Genomic DNA, 21,813 nt, shown 5'->3' with positions numbered 1-21,813 from the left:
AGAGGGGTCCCAGGCTCTTTTGGTTGAGAATGGATTTCGAGTCCGTTTCCTTCCAAACTCTTTGGCCCTTGTTCATGCCCATTTTATTTCCTATGTTTCTCCATCTTCCCCAGGGCTTTGCTAGAATTGGCTGGACTCTAGTCTCCAGGATTCATACCTGATTTGTCTGTGACTGTTAGGACGTCTTTTACATAGTTCTGCACAACAGCCACAGTGGCACAGACGCCCTGGTTACCAAACCCACAGGTAGTCAGGCTGAAATGAGATGAGCAGTACTGGGGTGGGCCAATTGTTCTCATTGGGAGTTCCCTCTTGATTGATAGGCTTCATGAATTCTTTACACACTTGGCTGTGTGGCCAGCAGCATGTTTTTCCCAGTTGCCATCTCAGTCCATTGTCTGAGGTGAGGTCCAGTTAAATATTTGGCCATGGATTTACTGGGAAATTCTGCCTCGAAGACAGAGACAACGTCCCAGGCCAAATGAACAGCCTAACCTTCTACTAAAGACATCAGGAGGGTTAATGTGAGCAGAAAGATTCAACCCAATCTTGTCCAATTTCTACTGCAAGGACCCGCTACCATTTTTAGATTTGGCTCTTCGGAGAACACCTCCCAGTAAAGAGGCATTTAAGCACTCAGGTAGGATAGTCGCCTCTGGATTTCAGCAATGGTCACTTTGTATTTAGATGTAGAACTGAGAAGGGACAGTATTCCAGGAACTGAGCAGAAGACCTCACTGGGATGCATCACAGCCCCCACGAGCTCCTTCTGACAAGGGAGACTCAAGGGGTCTCCTTGAGTCATTGAAACAGAATCTTCATGAATAACTGATTCAGCATAAGTGGGTGCTGGTTGTCAACATTCTGCACCTCCTCCATCTGGTGCACCCTTCCTGGAGCCCCGGGTTTTTGGCCAACCCTGAAGGGTCCATGGCAGGCAAAGAGGGCAGCAGCAGGTAGGTATCCCTATGGGCACTCATGGTGCCACAGTCCATGAGCTGTGTCATCTTCCTTCACTCATTATCTCTGCCTTTCAAAATCTTATATCATATTTAAGGCCATTTATGATTACCATATTTTGTCTCCCGTCCGTTTCGTATTTGCCTCATCCTTTTCTTGACCCTTCCTCTTCCTTTCCTGATCTTTCCAACAGAAAACAGTCTGTCCCAAGGTTGAACATGTAATTTTGTTACTTCTTTTAAAATATGCATGCTCTTCTATTTCCTTTGTATGTTTTCATTGTTTATTTCTAATTGTCCTTCTAAATTGCAGGCTACTTACAGATATGCACTTTGTCTTGCTCATTTTAAAATTCTTATTCTGGTAGAAACTGAATTTGCAGACATTTCTGAATTATGTTTAATTGGGAAAAGGAGAAAGAGAGAGGATATATTTTCTCTTGCCTAGGTGATTTATACTTTTACAATATGGTAGTTTTTGCATGATTTTTGGAAGTGTGAATCCCTAGATAGAAATGCTATTTGTTAGTCCATAACATGAAAGGGCTTGTTAGCAATGGCCCCACTGGGGCAAAGTTACTCATCAATGAGAAATACATTTTCACTTTCTCCTCCTTTTAAATAGAGTATAAAGTACAAGAAGTATCGCAAGCCATCTGGGAAGAACATATTTCTCGTATCATCATGATAACTCAGTGTCTTCGTGTGGAACTAATGAAATAAAAAGACTGGACAAATTCCAATTTGCGTAGTGAGTCTATATGGCAAATGAGTAGTGACTCATGTAAGTTTTAATACTTCTGCCACTTCAAATAGCTGTCTGTGAAAAAACTACTTTAATATAATTGTCTGTATTTTCCGTTCTGTGAATGAGATTGAATTTGTTTCTCCATGTTTGAACTCCCTGTTAATATTCTAGAAATGAGTTCTTTTTTCTATATGGTATTGGACTTCAGGACCTTTTCTGCAGACTCAGCCATGTGTATTCTAAGCTTATTCTTACAGTCACATGGTATGTAATGCAGCGCCACACACACACAAAAAAATCTCGCTGAACCCTATGGTTATATTTTACTTACCTTTTTTCAAAAAGCAAAAACCCTCTTTGGATTTCTTTCAGTTATTGAAAACAGGTGCTAATGTAAGTCTTTAGTAAAAGCAAAGTGGTATAAAGCAAACTTTGAATAAGCAGGAAATACCTGTAACTCTTTTAATCCTTATAGCAATCCTCTGAGCCACATTCTATTATTTCCCCCAATTTACAGGTACAAAAACGGAAGCACAGAGAATTTAATTAGCTTGCCCAAGGTCATACTGCTAAGAATTACAAGAGATAGCTTTTGAAAACTGTCAGTATGACTCTAGACTTTCTTTCTAATTTCAGGAATTTAAAAATTGTAAGATGATGGGTAAACTTCTGTTTTTAGAATAAAACTATCATGCTCAGATCCAGAGATGAAAGCCAAGGTTATCCAGTCATGACAAAATAAATGATTGTATGCAATGTGTATTTTGTGTGCTAATGAGGACCATAGGTGTGTTGAATACAATGTGATACCTGGCTTGGCTTTGGTCATTTACTCTCCCAATCTTACGATGCTTTTCCATTTCACTTTACAGGGACATTTCTGATCCAATTTCAGCAATTTGAAATCATGGATCAAGAAAATAAATCAGGAGTGACTGAATTTGTATTGCACGGTCTTTCAGGTCCTCGAGAGCTACAACTTTTCTATTTTGCATTTTTTACACTTTTCTATTTATCCATTGTGCTGGGGAACCTCTTCATTGTGCTCACAGTCATCTCTGAACCCGCCCTGCACACACCCATGTACTTTCTACTCAGTAACCTCTCTTTCATTGATGTATGTCTGTCTACCTTTGCCACCACCAAGATGATTGTTGACTTCCTTGTGGAGCAGAAGACCATCTCTTTTGAGGGTTGCATGACCCAGATATTCTTCCTGCACATCTTTGCTGGTGGTGAGATGATGCTCCTTGTGGCCATGGCGTATTATGAGACCATCATGAGTGAGCGCACACGCACCAGCCTCGTGGTGGGCTCCTGGCTCATTGGGGTTCTGCACTCAGTAAGTCAGCTGGTCTTCACAGTAAACCTTCCATTCTGTGGACCCAACCAAGTGGACAGTTTTTTCTGTGACTTGCCCCTGGTTATCAAACTTGCCTGCACAGACACCTTCACTCTTGAGGTCCTGATGCTTTCAGACAGTGGTCTAATGGCCATGAGCTCCTTTGTGCTCTTGCTGATCTCCTACACAGTCATCCTGGTTACTGTGCAGTGGCGTTCCTCAGCGGGCATGGCCAAGGCAAGGGCCACCCTGACTGCCCATATCACTGTGGTGACCCTCTTCTTCGGGCCCTGCATTTTCATCTATGCCTGGCCTTTTAACAACCTCCCAGTGGACAAGGTCCTCTCAATATTTTACACTGTTTTTACCCCTCTTTTAAACCCCTTGATCTACACCTTAAGAAATAAGGAAGTAATATCAGCCATGCAAAAACTAAGGCATCGAGAGGTGAGTTCGTAATGGTCTTCCAGCTCTCCCTCGTGATCCATAGCAACCCATTATAACAAGGTTAGTGTGTCTTCCTCTGTGAATTATTGTTATGCCTCAAATACCATAGGACACATTTTTTTTCCTTTTCATAGTCATTGCTATCATAACAGTAAACAAACTATCTTAGATGATAGGCAAATGGGACACCCTGTTTTTTGCTTTGATATAATTCTTACTTCAAACTAAAGTTATTTATAATGTTGGAGAGGGGAGTATTTCCTCTTTTACTCCTTGTGAGTTCTTATGGCTGGATGAATAATAAAACTGATGCAAAACAGATTCACAGGAGAAAAAGAAACACATTTTAATTCATGCTTCTGGAGGTCTCATAGAAATGAAAGCTAAGAAGCAGCCAAAGCAGGCAGCTTTTATACTTTTTAGACAAAAAAATAAATAAATAAATTTTGAGGCACTGACAGGACAAAAAAACTCAGGTTTGGGGTGCCCAATTAGTGAAAAATAAAAACAGAGTTTGGGCTTGAGGTTGTAAATTAAACAACTAAAAAGGTTTTTCATGTAGGCTTCTTGGCCAAATTCCCTATCTTTGGCAGTAAGGGTGTCCTTCTACTTCCAGGGAGTGCACCATTCATATGAGAGATTTATTTCCTGCTTACAGGGAATCAGAAAGGAGGGTCAGAGTTTCCCCCTTGCACTGGCCATTTCTGAAATAATCTGAATTCAAAATAATATGCCATTGAGGCAAATTTTGGGGCAGCCTGTTATAGACCCCAATGATAATAATAAAAGTTTTATTTTCCCAAGGGAACACTTGTACACTGTTGGTGGGAGTATAAATTGGGTACAGACATTACAGAAAACAATATAGTGGTGCTTCAAAAAACTAAAAATATAACTATCATCATAAAAATATAGCTAGCAACTCCACTCCTGAGTATATCTCCAGAAAAAAAATTAAAGCACTAATTTGAAAAGATACAGGCACCTCAATTATAACAGCACTATTTACAACAGCCCTGAGATGTAAGCAACCCAACTGTCCATCAATAATGAAGAGATAAAAGACATGTGGTGTATGTATATACAATGAAATATTACTCAGCCATAAAACAGAATGAAAATTCTGCCATTTGCAGCAATGTGGATGGACTTAGAGATTATTATGTTTCATGAAATGTCTGCCAAAGAAAGATGAATACTGTATGATAACACTTACAATGCAATCTAAAAAAATAGTACAAGAGTTCCTGCTGTGGTGCAGCTGGGGCAGCTCCAGTTGCTACTGAGGTGTGAGTTTGATCCCTGTCCTGTTATAGTGTGTTAAGGATCCAGTGTTGCTGCAGCTGTGGCATAGGTTGCAGCTACAGCTCAGATTCGAGCCCTGGACTGGGAACTTACATATGCCATGGGTGTAGCTGAAAAAGGAAAAAAATGCAAACAAGGATATACAGCAAAACAGAAATAGACTTACGAGAATGGAAAACTAACTAGTACTGACCAGAGGAGAGAGGAGATGGGGGAGGGGAATTTTAAGGATATGAGATTAAGAGATACAAACTACTATGTAAAAAATAGATAAGAAACAAGGATATACTGTATAGCACAGGGAATTATATCCATTAGCTTGTAATAACTTTCAATGGAGTTCAATCTGAAAAAATCTGAAGCAGTGTGCTGTACACTTGAAATTAATATATATTGTAAATCAACTGTACTTCAATAAAAAGTCTTTTTTTCCTATAAAATGTGTCCATTACATCCCTGCTTCTTCCAACAGCCTGGTAAATATGAAAATGTACAAAATACTAAAATAATGTCTGATGTTTAAATAATATTTTAAAGTTTCAGAAGAGTAATTTACAGTTATTTTACAGCCATCATCTTATCTGGGATCACAAGTTAGAGGTATCTATTGTCATAAATTTTTAAATGAGGAAAACTTCGGTTCTCACTAATTTCAGGTGACAGAATAAGACTTCTGACTGCAGACTTCATTCTCTCTCTGTCCTTTCTCTGCCTATGTATACAAATACAAACAATCATATTCCTTGCTATTCAAACTCTTTTTATCTGAACTAAGGAACTGAATAGATTGAGGTCATTTTTTTTTTTGTATATAGAAATGGTACTTTTTGCAATGTGACTCTCACTATAAACTATCCAAACTTAGGGACTAAAAAGCAAATAGGTTATGTTGTATTATCTGAATTCAGAAATCAAATAGATTCACATATTTGTGATGCTACAAATACCAAAATCTGACCCACAAGTAATGTTTACTTATATCAGTGTATTAAATTGAAGTTTAGAATTGACACTTGAAGTTCATGTTTCCATGAGAACATATAAAAATAGACCTCCATACATAAGCAGAGGATTTTTCTAACAGTGTTAAATGTATGATTTTTCTCTGTGTATTCCCTTGCCTATCTTCATGTCATGTCCTCTAATCTGCACTCACCCATGAAACATAATTGAGAATATATTTTTCAAGACTCTCTGAAAGTATAAAATTATTGTTTTGACTTTTCAAAAGAAGTCTACATATTCATACTTAAATTTAATATTTAATTCTCATCATAGTACAACTTCTTTTTTCACCAATTAGAAACTGAGAGTGTCATGAAAGTTAAGTTAGAATCATAGTCATAATCAGAAAGTAGAAGAAATGATGCAAGTAAATTCAACTTCTGACTGCTAGCATTTCAAAGTAAAGCCATGCCCTAAGGGCAAGTTATGCTATTGGAATAGAGTATGTAGAAGAAATCAAATTATGGAAGAGAAATTAATACCAATTACATTTTGAACAGTTTTTGACTCATTTTCTTCCTCATAACTTCACCATTCTGTAAGCATCTGTTGATTCTTCTGTGCAATCCAGAATTAAAAGATAATAACCTAACAATATAGGACTGTGTTATATAATAATAGTGAGGATAAGGCAAAACATACATTCATTGACAAGAAATTTGTAAATTGTGTCTTTATATTTCATTTCATTTGATCCTCACAAAATATCCATGAATTATAAACAAAGATTACACATCTATTGTTAACAGTACTGAAATTAAAAAAAAAAATTCTTCCTATAAAAAAATTTATAAATTCTGGATGCATTCTTTACAATAAACACATGACATCATGTTATCTGAAACAGTGGAAGATTTGGGAGAGGAAATTTTATGGAAAGTAACTTCAGGTCATGAAGATGATGGGCAGTGCTTGGCTGTTACAGGGAAATTTTCTCTGTGTGAGAGTTTGAGGTAGAATTAGACCTCTTAGTTCTGGGACTCTCAGTCAAAGTGTGGACTAGAAGAGGGTACTAAAGAGCACAAGAAAAAGGCCAAAATATTTGTCCTCACTCCTGGTTTATGTATAGAAAAAAATGATTCCTCCTGGAAATTATAATCATGGGATTACCTACATGTAAGTTTAGAATTCGCATTTACATGCTGTGCATAATCAGAAGAGCATTAACCCGAAAAATTGACATACGATGTTTGGAACTCAAGGGGCCAATGAAGTTTTGGGTGCTTTTGGAAAAGCAAAGACTAAAACCTCTGAAGGATCACAGGGGACTTAGGCATATGAAGTCTTGATGAATCTGAGTTCACAGTCAAACTCGCAAAACCCATGAGGAGCCCATCCACAATGAACAGAAGAGTAGACAGAATAGACTTGTGGTTGCAAAATGGACTCATGTTTTGCTTTCACTATGTTTTTCTCTCTTCTCCATTCTTGACTTCTATTAAATGGATTGAATTTTGATTTCCTTTTGTTTCCTCTCAGTTCATAAATTATTATATTCTACTTTTATTTTAGTGGCTCTCCTCATAGTTTTAACACACAAAAGTTGCCTTTTCCTCAGTATCACCACATGCTCTAGTAGCAAGGACACAGTATGTCTTTCATTCGCAAGTCAAAGTGTTTCTCATTTAGGGAAAAGAATCTACTTTTTCACATATGTTCCCTATAGTATAGTAGGTTCAATTATGTAAAATTCACACAAGATACTTTACATACTGCCCAAGAGCTAAATGACCCTTTCTTTTTCTCCCATGATCGTGTGGCCCTCATTGCAACTGTCAATAATGTGGGATGCTGTTTATTTTGTTCCAATGGGAGTATGTAGCTGAAGGTATTAATAATCCCCATTGGAAGATGAACCTTGGCTATCTATTACTGAAAGTCCAAAGCTTCAGTTGGTCACTTGATAAAACCATGTGCTATTCCAATTTGACAAAAGAAATACGCATCTGTAAGCATCAGGAGGTGGAAAAGATTAATTCCACAACAGAAGAACTGATGAATTCAATTTACACTTCTGATATGCTTTATATGAGGTAGGTTATATCTAACAAAGATACACATTAAAAATTTATTATGTCCAGTTATGTTTTATATTATTACAATGTGCCTTAGAACTCACAATTGGGAGAAAAATATATTAGAAGTAAAAGAAAGCGAGCCAAGGTTAGAATGTTCATGTATTTTAGCACTTTTGGAGGGATTTGTGGGAAATTATGTAAGAAGGTGGTGTATTCTTGGGCATATTATGACAAACTCTGTACTTAGAAAAATGCATTATGCCATACTTACCTATCACCTAGAGAAATTAAATAAACATGCAAATCAAAGCTACACATTTCTTTGTGGATACAGGCCTATGAGGTAAAACTATAAGACAATCATGGGAATGTTAAATACCAAACTCAGGTTGTAGGTTTGCAGCTGGTATATCTTGGCATCAATGATTTACTTTACTTACTTTATACTTGAATTGGACCAGACAGGACTTATTTAACTCTATAAAGTACAAATTTCTTCTTTGTTAAGATTCTTATTATTTTAATCACTTTTTAAAAACTTGGTAAACAAACTATGGTTTATTTCCAATACAACAAATAAAAAATTTCTTCTGTGCTGCAAAAGGATTTTATTCCCTTTGCATTTGCTGGTTTGTTTATGGGCACTGGCTTTGGTGACTCAAAAATGAGCTTGTATTAGTAGTGAGGTGAAATGTTTTTCCTCTATTAAAGATGAAGTTTATGTAGGCAGTTTATGACTTGACATTCACTGGGAAGGCCTCTATACACAGGAAGATTAGAACATAGAAATGTTAGGTAAAATGATAGATATGAGGTGAAATATATTTCAGTTAGTACTGAAGCAATTTATGTAGCATCTATTCCATGCAAATATCTATACTATCTATACTAAATCCTGTGCATGGTATGCAAGAAGCACAAGAACTCACGGATCTTTCAATGTGGTAGGGAAGTGATATTATAGAAAAATTCTTACCTTGGAAAAGCACATAAGTGCAAGCAAAGCATTATAATGATATGAGGAAGAGAGAAATTTCAGCTTAAGCTCTGTGAAGGCTTTTGGAGGAGATGATACCTGCATTGGAATAGACCATCTATTTGTAAAGGACATGAGAAAATGAATAGGCAGAGTCTACCAGCTTTAAGAAGTTTTAAGAATCTGATTTGGCTAGAGAGTAGTGTAGTTAAAACCAGACCAGACCATATATACTTGGCTGTCATGTTGAAGACTTTTAATTAATTAATTAATTAATTTGCTTTAAGGAATTACAAGATGTTACAGGTGGGAGGGCGAGGTCCAGGAAAAGTAAGGTTTACAACTTAGGAAAAGATAGTGACAATTACAAAATAAAAACATTTAAAGGGAAAAAGAGCTGAATTGAGGAGAAAAATTGTGAGCTGAGGTCTGAGATGGTTGTGTAATTTTCACATGCATAAAACTGTCAGAATACTTTTGGGATACTGGAATATGATGAGAAATGGTGCTATAAAATCTAAAGTCATTCTAGAGAGGTGATTATGGATGCCACAGAGGTGAATGGAATACCCAAGGGAGTGAGGGAACAAGAAGGAGCAAGAAAGAGAGACTAAGAAGGGTACAGAGTAAGCGATGGAAAAGCACAAGATGCACAGTAGGGAAGGGATGGATTGGAAACCAAGGGAAAGCTATTGTAAGGGGTAATGCATGGATGAAGAAAGATGGTATTAAAAATTCTGAGAGAAAAATCAGGGGCTGTTATACTGTTTGAGTATAACAAAATTAGCTTTTATAACTGATCTTTAAGGACATTTGATTTAAAAGTTTCCCTGACCGTGAAAGCAAAAGGCATAGTTGTGTTAAGTTCTGAACAATTTTGGAAAAGAGCTGGAGGGGAAACATATGGATATCCTTCAAGAAGTTTCTTATTGAAAAAAAAAAAAGGTAAATTCAGGAAAAAAAAAAAACAACTCAAGAGGTTAGATATATTTACAGAGTTCTTTTTGTTGTTTGTTGCTTATTTCTCTGATGAGATAGATCAAACACTTTGTGGGTAGATGAAAATGTTAAGTGAAAGAGGGAGAGACTGAAAATGAAACCTGAAGATGGCTTAACTCAGTGGTTCACAACTAGAGGTCATTTTGCTTCCCGCCTTACTCCCACCCCAAATTTCACAATGTCTAGATACCTTTTTGGTTGTCACAACTTGGGGGAAAGTGCTACTGGTATCTAATGGGTACCACACAGGACAGTGCTGCATAACAGAGAATTGTCCAACCCCACATGTCAGCAGTGCCAGAGTTGAGAAACTCTGGCTTGGCAGAAGAACCAGTGTCTTGTAGTAGGTGGAAACATTAGAATCAATTCCAATTGCAGCATAGTGCAAATGCTATGAGTTTCATATCATTCAGTTCTAAAACAATATGATGTGATGTTGGAGAAAACTAGCCCTAGAGTGAAAAGTCTGAGTTCAAATTCTAGCTCATTGATTTTCCAGCTATGTAACACCAAGGAAGTTCCTTATCATTTCTGTAACTCTGATTTCCTAGTGTGAAATAAATTTACAAGTATGTTTACCATGTAGTTTTATGGGAGGATTAAATTATGCACAGAAGGTGCTTAGAACAGTGCCTGGCACTTTTCTTGCTCTGAGTAAGTGTTTTTTGTTTGCTTTTTAAGGCTGCACCTGTGGCATATGGAAGTTCCCAGGCTAGGGGTTGAATCAGAGCTGCAGGTGCTGAACTATGCCACAGGCACAGCAATACAGGATCTCAGCCACATCTGGGACCTACACCACAGCTCACAGCAACATCGGATCCCTGATACACTGAGGGAGGCCAGGGATCAAACCCATATTCTCAAGGATACCAGTCAGATTAGTTTCTACTTTGCCAAAATGGGAACTCCCTGAGTGTTCAATGTTATTTTTATTATCTGATTTCAAACTCCTCTAAGGTTTTGCAACTCTTACTATGTCTGAATGTCTGAAGGTTACTAGCCTGTCTGATGCTCCAATTTCTCCTCTGCAGCTCAGAAATAATAATAATACCTGTTCTACAGGTCTACTGTAAAGATCACATGATACAACACATAAAACATCTAACACAGTAGATGCCACTTACCAGGGTCTCAACAAATCTGTGGGGTTTTTTTCCCATTCTTTCTCAGATTTTAAAATTACTACTTACCATTCACTCAAAATCTACTTCATTCTTTTAATTTATATACATTTACACAATAAACATTTTCATTAGGTAGTGTTCATCATTTTAGGCAATAAATCCATATGCTTTAGCAAGAACAACTTTAGAGAAACAAATAAAGCGAGTCACACATGGGAAAGGTAATAAAACAATTTGTTATATTTCAGAATTATTCTCAATTATTGCTCTCTCATATACTATTATAATCACTGACTGTCACTAATGCATTCATTTAATTTTTATGGGACATTTTAATAGTTTTCTCTGACTCCAGAAGTCCACAATAATGTATATTCAACATGTGGACCAGTTGCGATGATTTTCTATTTGAAGGCTTCCCTGTGTGGACTGCAATTGTTAAAAGGAACTGACCAAAGCATATGGAGCTTCAAATATCTGGGATGAATAAATTCCAGAGATCTAATACAGCATGGAGACTATAATTAATAATAATGTGTTATATCTAATATACAGCATGGTGACTATAATTAATAATACTGTAATATATTTAGACTCAGCTAAGAGACTATATTTTAATTGCTTTTAAAAAGGTAACTATGCAGGGTAGTGAATATGTTAATATTAGCTTGATTGTGGTAATAATTTCACAAAGTATACATATACCAAAAGACTACATTGTATACCTTAAGTAGATTCATTTTTATTTGTCAATTACAAGTCAACAAAATTGGGAGGGGGAATGAGAGGTGAGGGTTGTATCCCAGGGATGGAGGAAGACTAAAGCTTCTTATATGAAATAAATAGGCAGTGAAATATGTATGTGCTCTTACATGAGGCTAAGATCACATCTCACTCTTAGGTTCCTCACTCTGACTACAGTCAACAGTTAATTGTCAGAACAAACATAGTTCTAAAATAGAACTTCCTGGAAAGGTTTTTTTCTTTTTTTTCAGTTCAATGGAACTGGATTTATACAGCAGGAGTTATATAGCAGAATTATACGGCAAGATTTTCTTGTATTTTTACAGGAAAAAAAAAAGGAGGTGCAAGTTTGAATTAATTATCAGGGTTATTCTGATTCCAAACAGAATATATTTTAAGGCATACTGGATATTAATAACTCAATTATTTTTATTTCTCTAGTCTAAGACAACTTCTCTACTCTTTCACTAATTATAAAGATGTGTTAATAATAATGGTCATGGAGGACACCAAACGGGGACCGTAAGTTATCCTAAATCTACTTTTGATGGGCGAGGAAAATGGAATCTTTGGGTGCTGCTTTTTAATAACCAAGCAACTATGAATTTTAGATAAACATTTTAAGAAATTATACATATGAGTAACTGACAAACTGTGTTGCAACTGTAGAACTGGATAACATATATTCCACGGTATCTCCTTAGGAGGAACTGCTTAACTTGTATATGAGTCTTGCAATAGCAGTAAGGAAAATTTTTGTTAACATGGGGATTATTTAACATATTAAGAACATCCATTGTATTACAATGACTTTGATAGAATATTACGAGTTATCTTTAAACTTAAAATTCTTCTGTAAAGTAGGTATTTTGATCACCTCTCAACTTTTTTGAGTGGAATTAAAGTTCAGAAAAATTAATTAGCCTGAACTCAATCAGTATGACTTGACATCACACATAAACATCAAGCCATTAATAGATCGCAGAAGATAAGAGATGTGGTACTCAAAGATTTGTTGAAATTAATGATGGAAAATGACCACAAGACCAACAGATCTAAATTATTTTTTCCAACCTACAAACCCTCTGAAGTTGGTTTCAAACCCCTCCTCTAGCGTTGTGATCACAAGTCAGCTCCCGAGTGAGCCTGTTTACTACTGTATGATAGATTACTAAGACTATCCCAAAACTCAAGGAGTATGACACTGATTAAAGGATTTCCACATTCTCATAAGCTCTTTCCAACTCCCCAGATATGTTAGGATGGTCTCTTCAAAATCTTTCATTCAGTAAATACGCATTATATCTGGAATCGCAGAATCCTTTACATTAAAAGTGTTCCTTGTTCCGAATTCTGATCCTTTCCCTATTTCCCCTCCTTCAGGATTGTTTCAGAGCAAGCCTGCAGCCTGGATCCATGGATAAGGTCAATTCTTCAGTGGTGTCTGAGTTTGTATTGCTGGGACTCTCTAGTTCTCAGGAACTTCAGCTTTTCTTTTTTGTTTTCTTCTCTGTGCTGTATGTGGTCATTGTGCTGGGAAACCTTCTTATTATCCTCATGGTGACTTTTGATAACAGACTGCACTCCCCGATGTACTTTCTCTTGGGAAACCTTTCCTTTGTGGACATCTGTCAGGCTTCCTTTGCTACTCCTAAGATGATTGTTGATTTTCTAAGTGAACACAAGACCATCTCCTTCAGTGGCTGCATAGCTCAGATTTTCTTCATTCACCTTTTTACTGGAGGGGAGATGGTGCTGCTTGTCTCCATGGCCTATGACAGATATGTAGCCATATGCAAACCCCTACACTATGTCATCATCATGAGCCAAAGGACATGCATTGTACTGGTAATGATCTCCTGGGCTGTGGGCTTGGTGCACACACTCAGCCAGTTATCATTTACTGTGAATCTGCCTTTTTGTGGACCCAATGTAGTAGACAGCTTTTTTTGTGACCTTCCTCGAGTGGCCAAACTTGCCTGCCTGGACTCTTACATCACTGAAATACTCATTGTGGTCAACAGTGGAATCCTTTCACTAAGCACTTTCTCTCTCTTGGCCAGCTCTTACATCATTAGTCTTGCCACTGTCTGGTTTAAGTCTTCTGCTGCAATGGCCAAGGCATTTTCTACTCTATCTGCCCATATCACTGTAGTAATATTATTCTTTGGACCTTGCATATTCATCTATGTGTGGCCCTTTACCACCTACCCTGTGGATAAAGTTCTTGCCATATTTTACACCATTTTTACTCCCATTCTAAACCCCATTATTTACACACTAAGGAACAGAGATATGAAGACTGCCATGAGGAAAATTATGACGTATTACTTGAGGCCCAAGAAAATTTCTGAAATGCCACTAGTACTGAGGAATTCCCTTTAGTAAGACAAAATTCATTTAAATTCTTCGAATCAGTAGTCTAATTATATGTTCACGTGGCATATCTTAACTGGGGTGAAAGTAATAAAGAAGATGGTATAATGATTATTTAATTGATATTGACAAGTCTTTTTCTGAGTATCACCTAAGCAAAAGTTAAATATCCAAAACTGTAAAAAATGCATCATGATTACTGATTTTGGAGATAAGTTATGGAATGACTTTCTATGGATAGCATAGATTCATTGACTGTTTAGTTACAGATAAATAGAAATATGATTGAAAAAAGAATGTGAACCTGATTCTTTGGTGGGGATAAATTTAGACATTTTCCTGATCTTATGAGTTTCCTAATTTGCATGCCTAAAAATCAATATACAGGGATGGTATTAAAGAATCTGAAACCAAATTTTCCCAACCAGGGGATAGCCACTCACTGATTTAAGATCAGTGCATAGATGTAAGTGAAGCTTCTTAGGTTATGAGATCCCTCCCCCAACATTATTTATGCCTATCCCATGTTATTTTCCAATAACAGTGCATTAAAATATGGAATTATATGTAATCAGAAGTTTGCTTTTCAAATATTTCATTTAGTAATATTTGCATTCTTTGATCAGTTAAGTTAATTCCAGTTCCTCTGAAGTTACATTATAGAAGGGAGAGGAGAATCTCTCCAAAGCTGACCAATTCAACATGGACTTTTCAGTCTGTGCTATAAGGAGCTATGTAGCAGTCTTCCATTTGGACCAAATAATACATTCTTAATGATAATTATCAATGTTAAATATATATCTGAATTGGTAACCAGGACCCCAGAGCTGGATCTCTGTTTTAGACTTTAGGGATAATTAGGGGGGTATTAATGTTGATTAGAGTTTCTACATTTACTTTCCCAAATTTTTCAATTGATATGAGGCAGATAGATTTCTTGAAATATTAGCCTCTCTTCTATGCTAAGAATGAAGACTCTAGTTTTGCACTTTGTTGTTTGCTTTCTTATCCTCCCATTTCCAGCTAATCTTTTCTGAGTCTGTCCCTAATAGAATCATCATTAAGTAAAATTAAAGAAACCTTGGAAGTTTCCTCTTCTCCCACGCCACTCAATTTTTGCTCTCTCTTATAGCATTCTAGTTCTTCTGAGACCTGATATGCTTTGCTCTTTTCTACTCTCAAAATCTACCTTCCTGTAAAAGTAATCTACACTTTAAATTTAAACCCATAAATTACCATTCCTCCAGAACTGTGACATATTGATTTCTTCCTAATTTTAGAATACAAGTCCATCCATAGCTAGAGAAAAGAGTCAGTAGATTGGATCTAGAACAGGAACAAGAAGAGATTGCACCAATATTCCCTGACTTCATAGCACACAGGCCACCGCATATTCTGTTCACAAAATGAGGGCTGGTGTTATAATTGTTCTTCTTGAAGAAAAGGCTGTGCACTCTATGATTTCCTCCTAATAAGCCTATAGTATTAAAGTATTAGGAAGGTAGGATTCATTAAAAAGCTTATTAATGCCATACTTTTTTTTCTACTTTTATTTTTTTGTTGTTGTTTTCGTCTTTTTAGGGTTGCACCTGCTGTATATGGAAGTTCCCAGGCTAGGGGTTGAATCAGAGCTGAGAATCAATGTACTAAGAATTTCATAAATTATGTAACCTGGTTAACTATACTAGTTATTAGTTACTTAGGCACTCATAACATTCTTTCACTCAGAGATGATTTTGAAGATATGATTAATCATAGCTCTCCTTCCCACCAAACAGCATAAACACACATAGGATTTCCTATACAGAATATTTATTACTTCAGAAATTGATTTTATTAATTAAAATTGAATATACACAAGCAAAAAATCTTCTCTCTCTCTCTCTCTCTCTTTTTAATAGCCACGCCTGCAGTATATGGAAATTCCTGGGCTAGGGGTCAAATTGGAGCTGTAGCTACAGGCCTGTGCCACAGCCATGGCAACACTAGATCTGAGCCACACTGATGCTTGTGGCAATGCCGAATCCTTAACCCACTGAGCGAGGCCAGGGAGAGAACCTTCATCCTCAGGGGCACTATGCTGAGCCACTGAGCCACAATGGGAAATTCCTTTCCTTTTTTATTTTTAGGATTTTTATGTAAAATTAATAAAATTTTGCTAAAATAATATAAATAAAACTTGTGCAAATAATTTAAATTTTGTCCAGTTGTACATTTTAATGTGAAGGCAGGTAGCTTTTAGTTTAAGACAACTTTGTAGAGTGATCTTTGACATTGAAATCTATGTGCCATTTATGATACTGAATTAAGCTTAAATTTTTATCTTAATGGACTTTCTGAAATAAAATGATAAGTATTAAGAAATGGAGTCTGAACTCCCACAGCTAATTCACAGAAGAGGAAACGTTTGTCTCAGAGGACTCCAAGTTTTCCCAGACTCTGAATTTCTTCATATGGACTCACTTACATTGTTTTGAAATGAATGAAGTATCTTTGTGAGGTCTTCTTCCAAGAAGAGATAAAGTACTATCGATATCTCTACTGAGTTTTCCCAAAGAATGTCTGGAAAGCCAGCAAGTTTTCTTGTAGTAGAGGAAAACACATTTTACTCTTAATTCTTTAGATAATCTCTTTACACATTGGATATTTAAGGTCCTACAATTAAATGTTGATGACGTTGACAACAATCTTAGCAGTAAGTGTATACAATTTCAGAGCTGTTAGAAGAATTTCCAGCTAACATATGCCAAGAAAAAGAGCAATGGTCACAATAATGTGTGGTGTTTCTTTTCAGCAAAAATGTAACAAGAAAAGTTACTTTGGCTGAAGAAAATTACAACTACTTCACTTAATAAAAAGTACATTATTCATTTGTGTATTTACTGACAAAGAACCATATCAGTTATCAGTTTATTGTCTCTTGACATCAAATTCACCTTCACTGGCCTTCTTTTTTGTGATACTGTAACTGAGCAGGGCTCTGTGGAGCTCCTGGGCATAAAAGCCCTTCTGGGTCCCACATTTCTTATTTTTAGGAAATGGGCCTCATTCAGCCTCTCTGACCATCTCTGAGTTCCAAGGGAACAGATTCAGACAGTTGCTGATAAGAGAAAGAAGGGGATGCAGAGACAAGGGAGTAACAGTCAAGAAACAATAGTACAGCCTTGGGGCAGGATCCTGGTTCCCTCTCAAGGGATACACATAAGGATGTAGGTATTTTATAGACCTAAGAGAAAAGTTATATTCCGTATGCTTCTTTCAGAAGTGAATATTTCAAATTGACCAGTTTAGAGTCCTTCCTTGTCCTTCTCCCTAGCTTAATTGGACCCTAAACATAATATCCTATAAGCTAAAGATCAGGCACCATGAACATAATTGCCTGCGGCTTAAAGATTATTAGCATGTGACTTTTTCAGGAACTTTCCTAGTTTGTTCTAATCTCTGATTGATACGCCCCTTTTGCAAGTACTGTTATTCTAGGCAATAACCCAGAAGACACACCATGATCATGCCAAGATCTCCTGATGCCAGCTTCGATGACTAACATCCCCCCAAAGAAAGAAGAATGCATGTTTGCCCCAATCCCGATTCCTATCTGAAAGCCTGTTTTTCTCCTTTTACTATAAAACTCCCCTCAATTCTTCCCAATGGAGGGCACATTCTTTAAGGCATTTGTCAGCTGTGACCTCCTTTGCCTGGCAAAGTGATAAAAAGCTATTTTTTTCTCCTTCACCCAAAACTCTCTCTTCATGTGTCTATTCTGCACCATGGGACAGAGGCTGAGTTTCAGCAACAATACTGGAAAAGAACTTTAAACCTTTCTTCTTTGTGATTATAAGGGGCAGGATGAACATTTAAGAAGGAATGGACTTCTCTTCTTGCTTCCAGTGTGCTTAATTTCTTCCTTTCTTTTATTTTTCTTTTTAGGGTCCTACCAGCAGCATATGGAGATTCCCAGGCTAGGGGCAGAATCAGAGCTCTAGCCGGTGGCCTAAGCCACAACAAGAACTCTTTAATTTCTTGTTCCTACAGTGCAGCTGCCAGTGGTTCAAGGAAACCCAGTGGCTCTCACCCCCCAGTAAGTATTCTTGCCAGCCTGATCTTTAAATTCCCTGCTCCCCATTTTCCCTCCATCTATATACCAGGGTAACCCAGAGAACACCTCATCCACAGGGCTACATTCATATCTTTTGAGTTTTGAAACTCACCCATGTTTATTATTTCCCTGGGTTCTCTCCCTCAGCCCTCAGGTATTCTTTGGAGTACTCTTTTATCCCCTCAGTATCTAATACTTATTGTCAGTTCCTAAGACTTTATAGTAAATATACCCTGTTCAAATTACCATTGTGGTTTTTGTACCCTAACTAGACTCTGGCAGATATAGAAATTTTAAGCATTTTGAAGATATTGGAAAAAAAAAGAAGCATTGGAAAGAGTCTAATAAAATATCTAGGATCTAGCTGACAAAAAAATGTCAGCAGTATCCTATATTTACACACTTAAGTGAAATTCATTTAAGAGACACTTCAAAACAGAAGAAATTCTGGCATCTATGAAGTGGATGGTATCATTTGTCAACTCACTATTTCAAATTTCTATGTTCTAAGCCAGTGTGACAATTTTCATAGATTAACCAAAAATTTTTTTTTTTTTCCACATCATTCATACCTTTTTTTTTTTGAAGTGGTTAAGAAGGCTTAGATATAATTAGGGAAGATTAAAAGCATATATAACTCATAATCCTTAAAGTTTGTAGAAAAATTTCAATCATAAAATGCTTTCATTGAATGATCCAAACTGAGGAACTTTCAACTTGAAAAGAGAAGTCTGCTTCTTATCTTTACCCTCTGCTATTAAGAGCTTTACCAAACCAGAAGCAGCATCACTTTGTATTATTAAATGTGTGTCATACATTCAATGATAAAAACAAACAAAAATAAATCCAAGAGTTCACAGACTTTAAGAAAGTTTTTTTCATGAAATATTTCAAATCATTCTAGTTTTCAGGGATCCAAAGGGAAAGACCCGAAAGACAAATAACATAAGTTTCCAGTTTAGTTTCTACCTTAAGGAAACTATAAGATGAATGATATAATCACATTATAGCTTGAATTGAGACATTTTGCACAGTAGAATACCATGTTACATTTTGTTTAAAATAAAATAAATCCTAAAATGATTTGGTAATAAACTTTTTTTATGCAGGCATTTAAAAATAATAGAATAATATGAAAAAAGTCTTTCATTTTGTCTGGTCCACAGATCTCTGTAGGTTTTTCGTGCACCACAGACAAGGAAATATATTTAACTGTACAAAATATGGTAAAAAAGATGTGGAAATTTCGGTAAATGCAAAAATAACTTCTGAGCTGCTTATCAAACAAATTGGGTTTGAAAACTGACTACATTATGATAGAATACATCACTTGCTTTTGATCAGCTCCCCAAGCTCTTTAAAGTCTTTCAATTCCTATTCATTGTTCTTAGGATAAAAGGGAAAAAAACCCTCTGTGACATGGCTAACAAGGCTGTGTATGATTTGGTTCCCTACTTAAATCACCACACTAACACATACCATTATTTGAAAACATATTTCTCCCTGACTGAACTAAACTCCATGAAAATAGGTAATCTGTCTGTGCAGAAAATATGACAGGACTTTTGCAGCACTGCTTCTTATTTTCTCAATATTCAGATTATCAAAAACTATGTCGGGAAAGAAGAAATCTTCCCCTACACTTCTAGATTCTTAAGGCTGGTTTAAGAATTAAATTGACATGAGGCAGATTAACAGGAGAAAATCAAACACATTTTAATAATATATACATGGGAGAGACCTAGGAAAACTGAGTAACTCACCAAAATGGTTGAAACTTCACTTTAAATATTGTCTTCACTAAAGACAAACAAGAATGTTGGGGGTATTAATTTGGGACTTCAGAGAGGAGGAAGGCAATTCACGTGGAAATGGAAAAGCAAATGTTTGGAAAACACGTATTTGGAGGGCCATGTACAGGCAATAGGGCATTGAGAGAAATTTTAATAAACAAGAGTTTGCTGTGTCCTCCCTGTCTACACATTTAAATTATCTACAATGAAAGCTCCCTTCCTGGAAGAGATCCTCAACATTCTCTAGGCAGTTAAAGTAAAAGTTTCTTCCTGAGTCTTTTGCATTTTAATTGTATTCATCTCAAGATAATCCACATGCCAAATAAACATTTTGGGGTGGCAAATTTTTCTCCCCTGCAACTACTTTGATCTTAATAATCCTTTTCTTTTCTTTCTTTCTTTTTCTTTCTTTTTTTTTTTTTGCAAGCAAAAGAAGCTAATTCTGACCAGCCTAAGCAGAAAGTAACTAGTACAAGGAGTTAGTGTAAAGAAAAAAAATGCTGCCCTTCACTTCAGTTAGAAAGGATCAAGCCATTAGCCACTGCAGTCATCCACTGACTGTTCACCTGAGGAGAATTTAGAATGGAGAAAAACAGGAAGCCTTCTGTGCTTGGATACTGGCCCCTAGGTAGTTAAGATGCAAATTTTAAGAAAACATTTCAGTGACCCCAGATTCTTGCATCTTCCCATACACAGAAAAGCACTAAATTCATTAACTTGAGATCTGTTCTTTGGGATTAGCAGTAATCCTTTTATACTTGACTACATGTTTTTCTCAGCAAAAATTATATGTATATATAATTTATATTATATAATTATATTTACATATTTCCTGGTCCTCTCTTACTTCTTCAGAGCAATCTGAAAGGCTATCTCCCAGGCTATAGTCCTCAGGAAGTTTCTTAAATAAAGCTTAACTCACTCACAACATTTACTTGAGCATTTTTATTTCAGGTGACAAGTGTGTCATTATTTTTTTTTATTTTTGGTTTGTACAATATGCACATAATAATTTTACCAATCTTATACATTCCCTTGACATGTTTTTTTATTTTATCCATATTTATCTGCAAAAATAATTTAATAATTTAAATCATTAAATGTATTCTACATACCTAAAATATTATATTTCTTCACTCTCAAATTTATAGATACTTAGTTTTTTTCCCACTATCTCTTTTAACCAATGCTGTAATCTATGCTGTTCTCCATGCTTTTATGTATGTGAACATTTTACTGAAATGTGGTTACACATACACACTTAGCATATATACATGCTGGGTGATAGGGAATGAAGGAACAGTTTTTAGCTTTAATGGCCTTTCTCTCTGGAAGACTGACTCCCCAAAATACCAAGGGAAATGTCAGAGAAACACCAAATGTCCAAGCCCAGAAACCTTTGTTGCCCTGGACCTAACTTGTTAAACTTTAACTGATAAAATAATTTGGACAAGAAACAGACCTCAGCCAAAAAAAAAATATTTCCATGCTTAGCCTCCCTCAAAACCCCCGAGGACCCTCGATGCAGTAGCCCAGTCTTGGTCTAAGACTGACTGCTGCCCCTCCTTGCCTAATGAAGGTGATCTGGCTCTGTTGAGATCATCTCCATCTGTCCCCCCCAACCCTACCCCTTCATTTTCCTCACAGGGAAATTATTTCAATGTCCTTCTTGAAAGATGACCATTTTAAACTTACCTCTACATCATGACCTTTGAATATCTAGACAATGTATTACGTAAAATACAGTTGAAAGACTGTTGATATATTTGGGGGGTAAAAAACAGATTTATCATGGAGAGGATATGAAAACACCCTGAAATATTTGAAGAATCATGATATTTAAGTGGGAAAGATTTCTTCTGTTAAACTACAAATGGTAGA

General features: G+C 36.3%; 2 protein-coding genes and 1 pseudogene across 2 annotated transcripts; 2 read left to right on the top strand and 1 right to left on the bottom strand.

Annotated features, from left to right (window-relative positions):
* Nucleotides 1-83: 83 nt before the first annotated feature.
* Nucleotides 84-1,007, bottom strand: LOC125136707 (transcription factor AP-2 gamma-like; annotated as a pseudogene).
* Nucleotides 1,008-2,614: 1,607 nt separating this feature from the next.
* Nucleotides 2,615-3,521, top strand: LOC125134918 (olfactory receptor 4K15-like). The gene has a single exon (XM_047794487.1). The coding sequence runs from the start codon at nucleotides 2,615-2,617 to the stop codon at nucleotides 3,506-3,508; it is 894 nt and encodes a 297-aa protein (XP_047650443.1). The 3' UTR covers nucleotides 3,509-3,521.
* Nucleotides 3,522-13,083: 9,562 nt separating this feature from the next.
* On the top strand, nucleotides 13,084-14,052 carry LOC125135971 (olfactory receptor 4K5). Its single transcript, XM_047796551.1, has one exon. It carries the CDS (start codon nucleotides 13,084-13,086, stop codon nucleotides 14,050-14,052), a length of 969 nt encoding a protein of 322 aa, XP_047652507.1.
* Nucleotides 14,053-21,813: the final 7,761 nt, after the last annotated feature.

The sequence above is a fragment of the Phacochoerus africanus genome, chromosome 9 (genome assembly GCF_016906955.1).
Source record: "Phacochoerus africanus isolate WHEZ1 chromosome 9, ROS_Pafr_v1, whole genome shotgun sequence".
NCBI lineage: Eukaryota > Metazoa > Chordata > Mammalia > Artiodactyla > Suidae > Phacochoerus > Phacochoerus africanus.
This window is presented reverse-complemented; position numbering and strand designations above follow the sequence as displayed.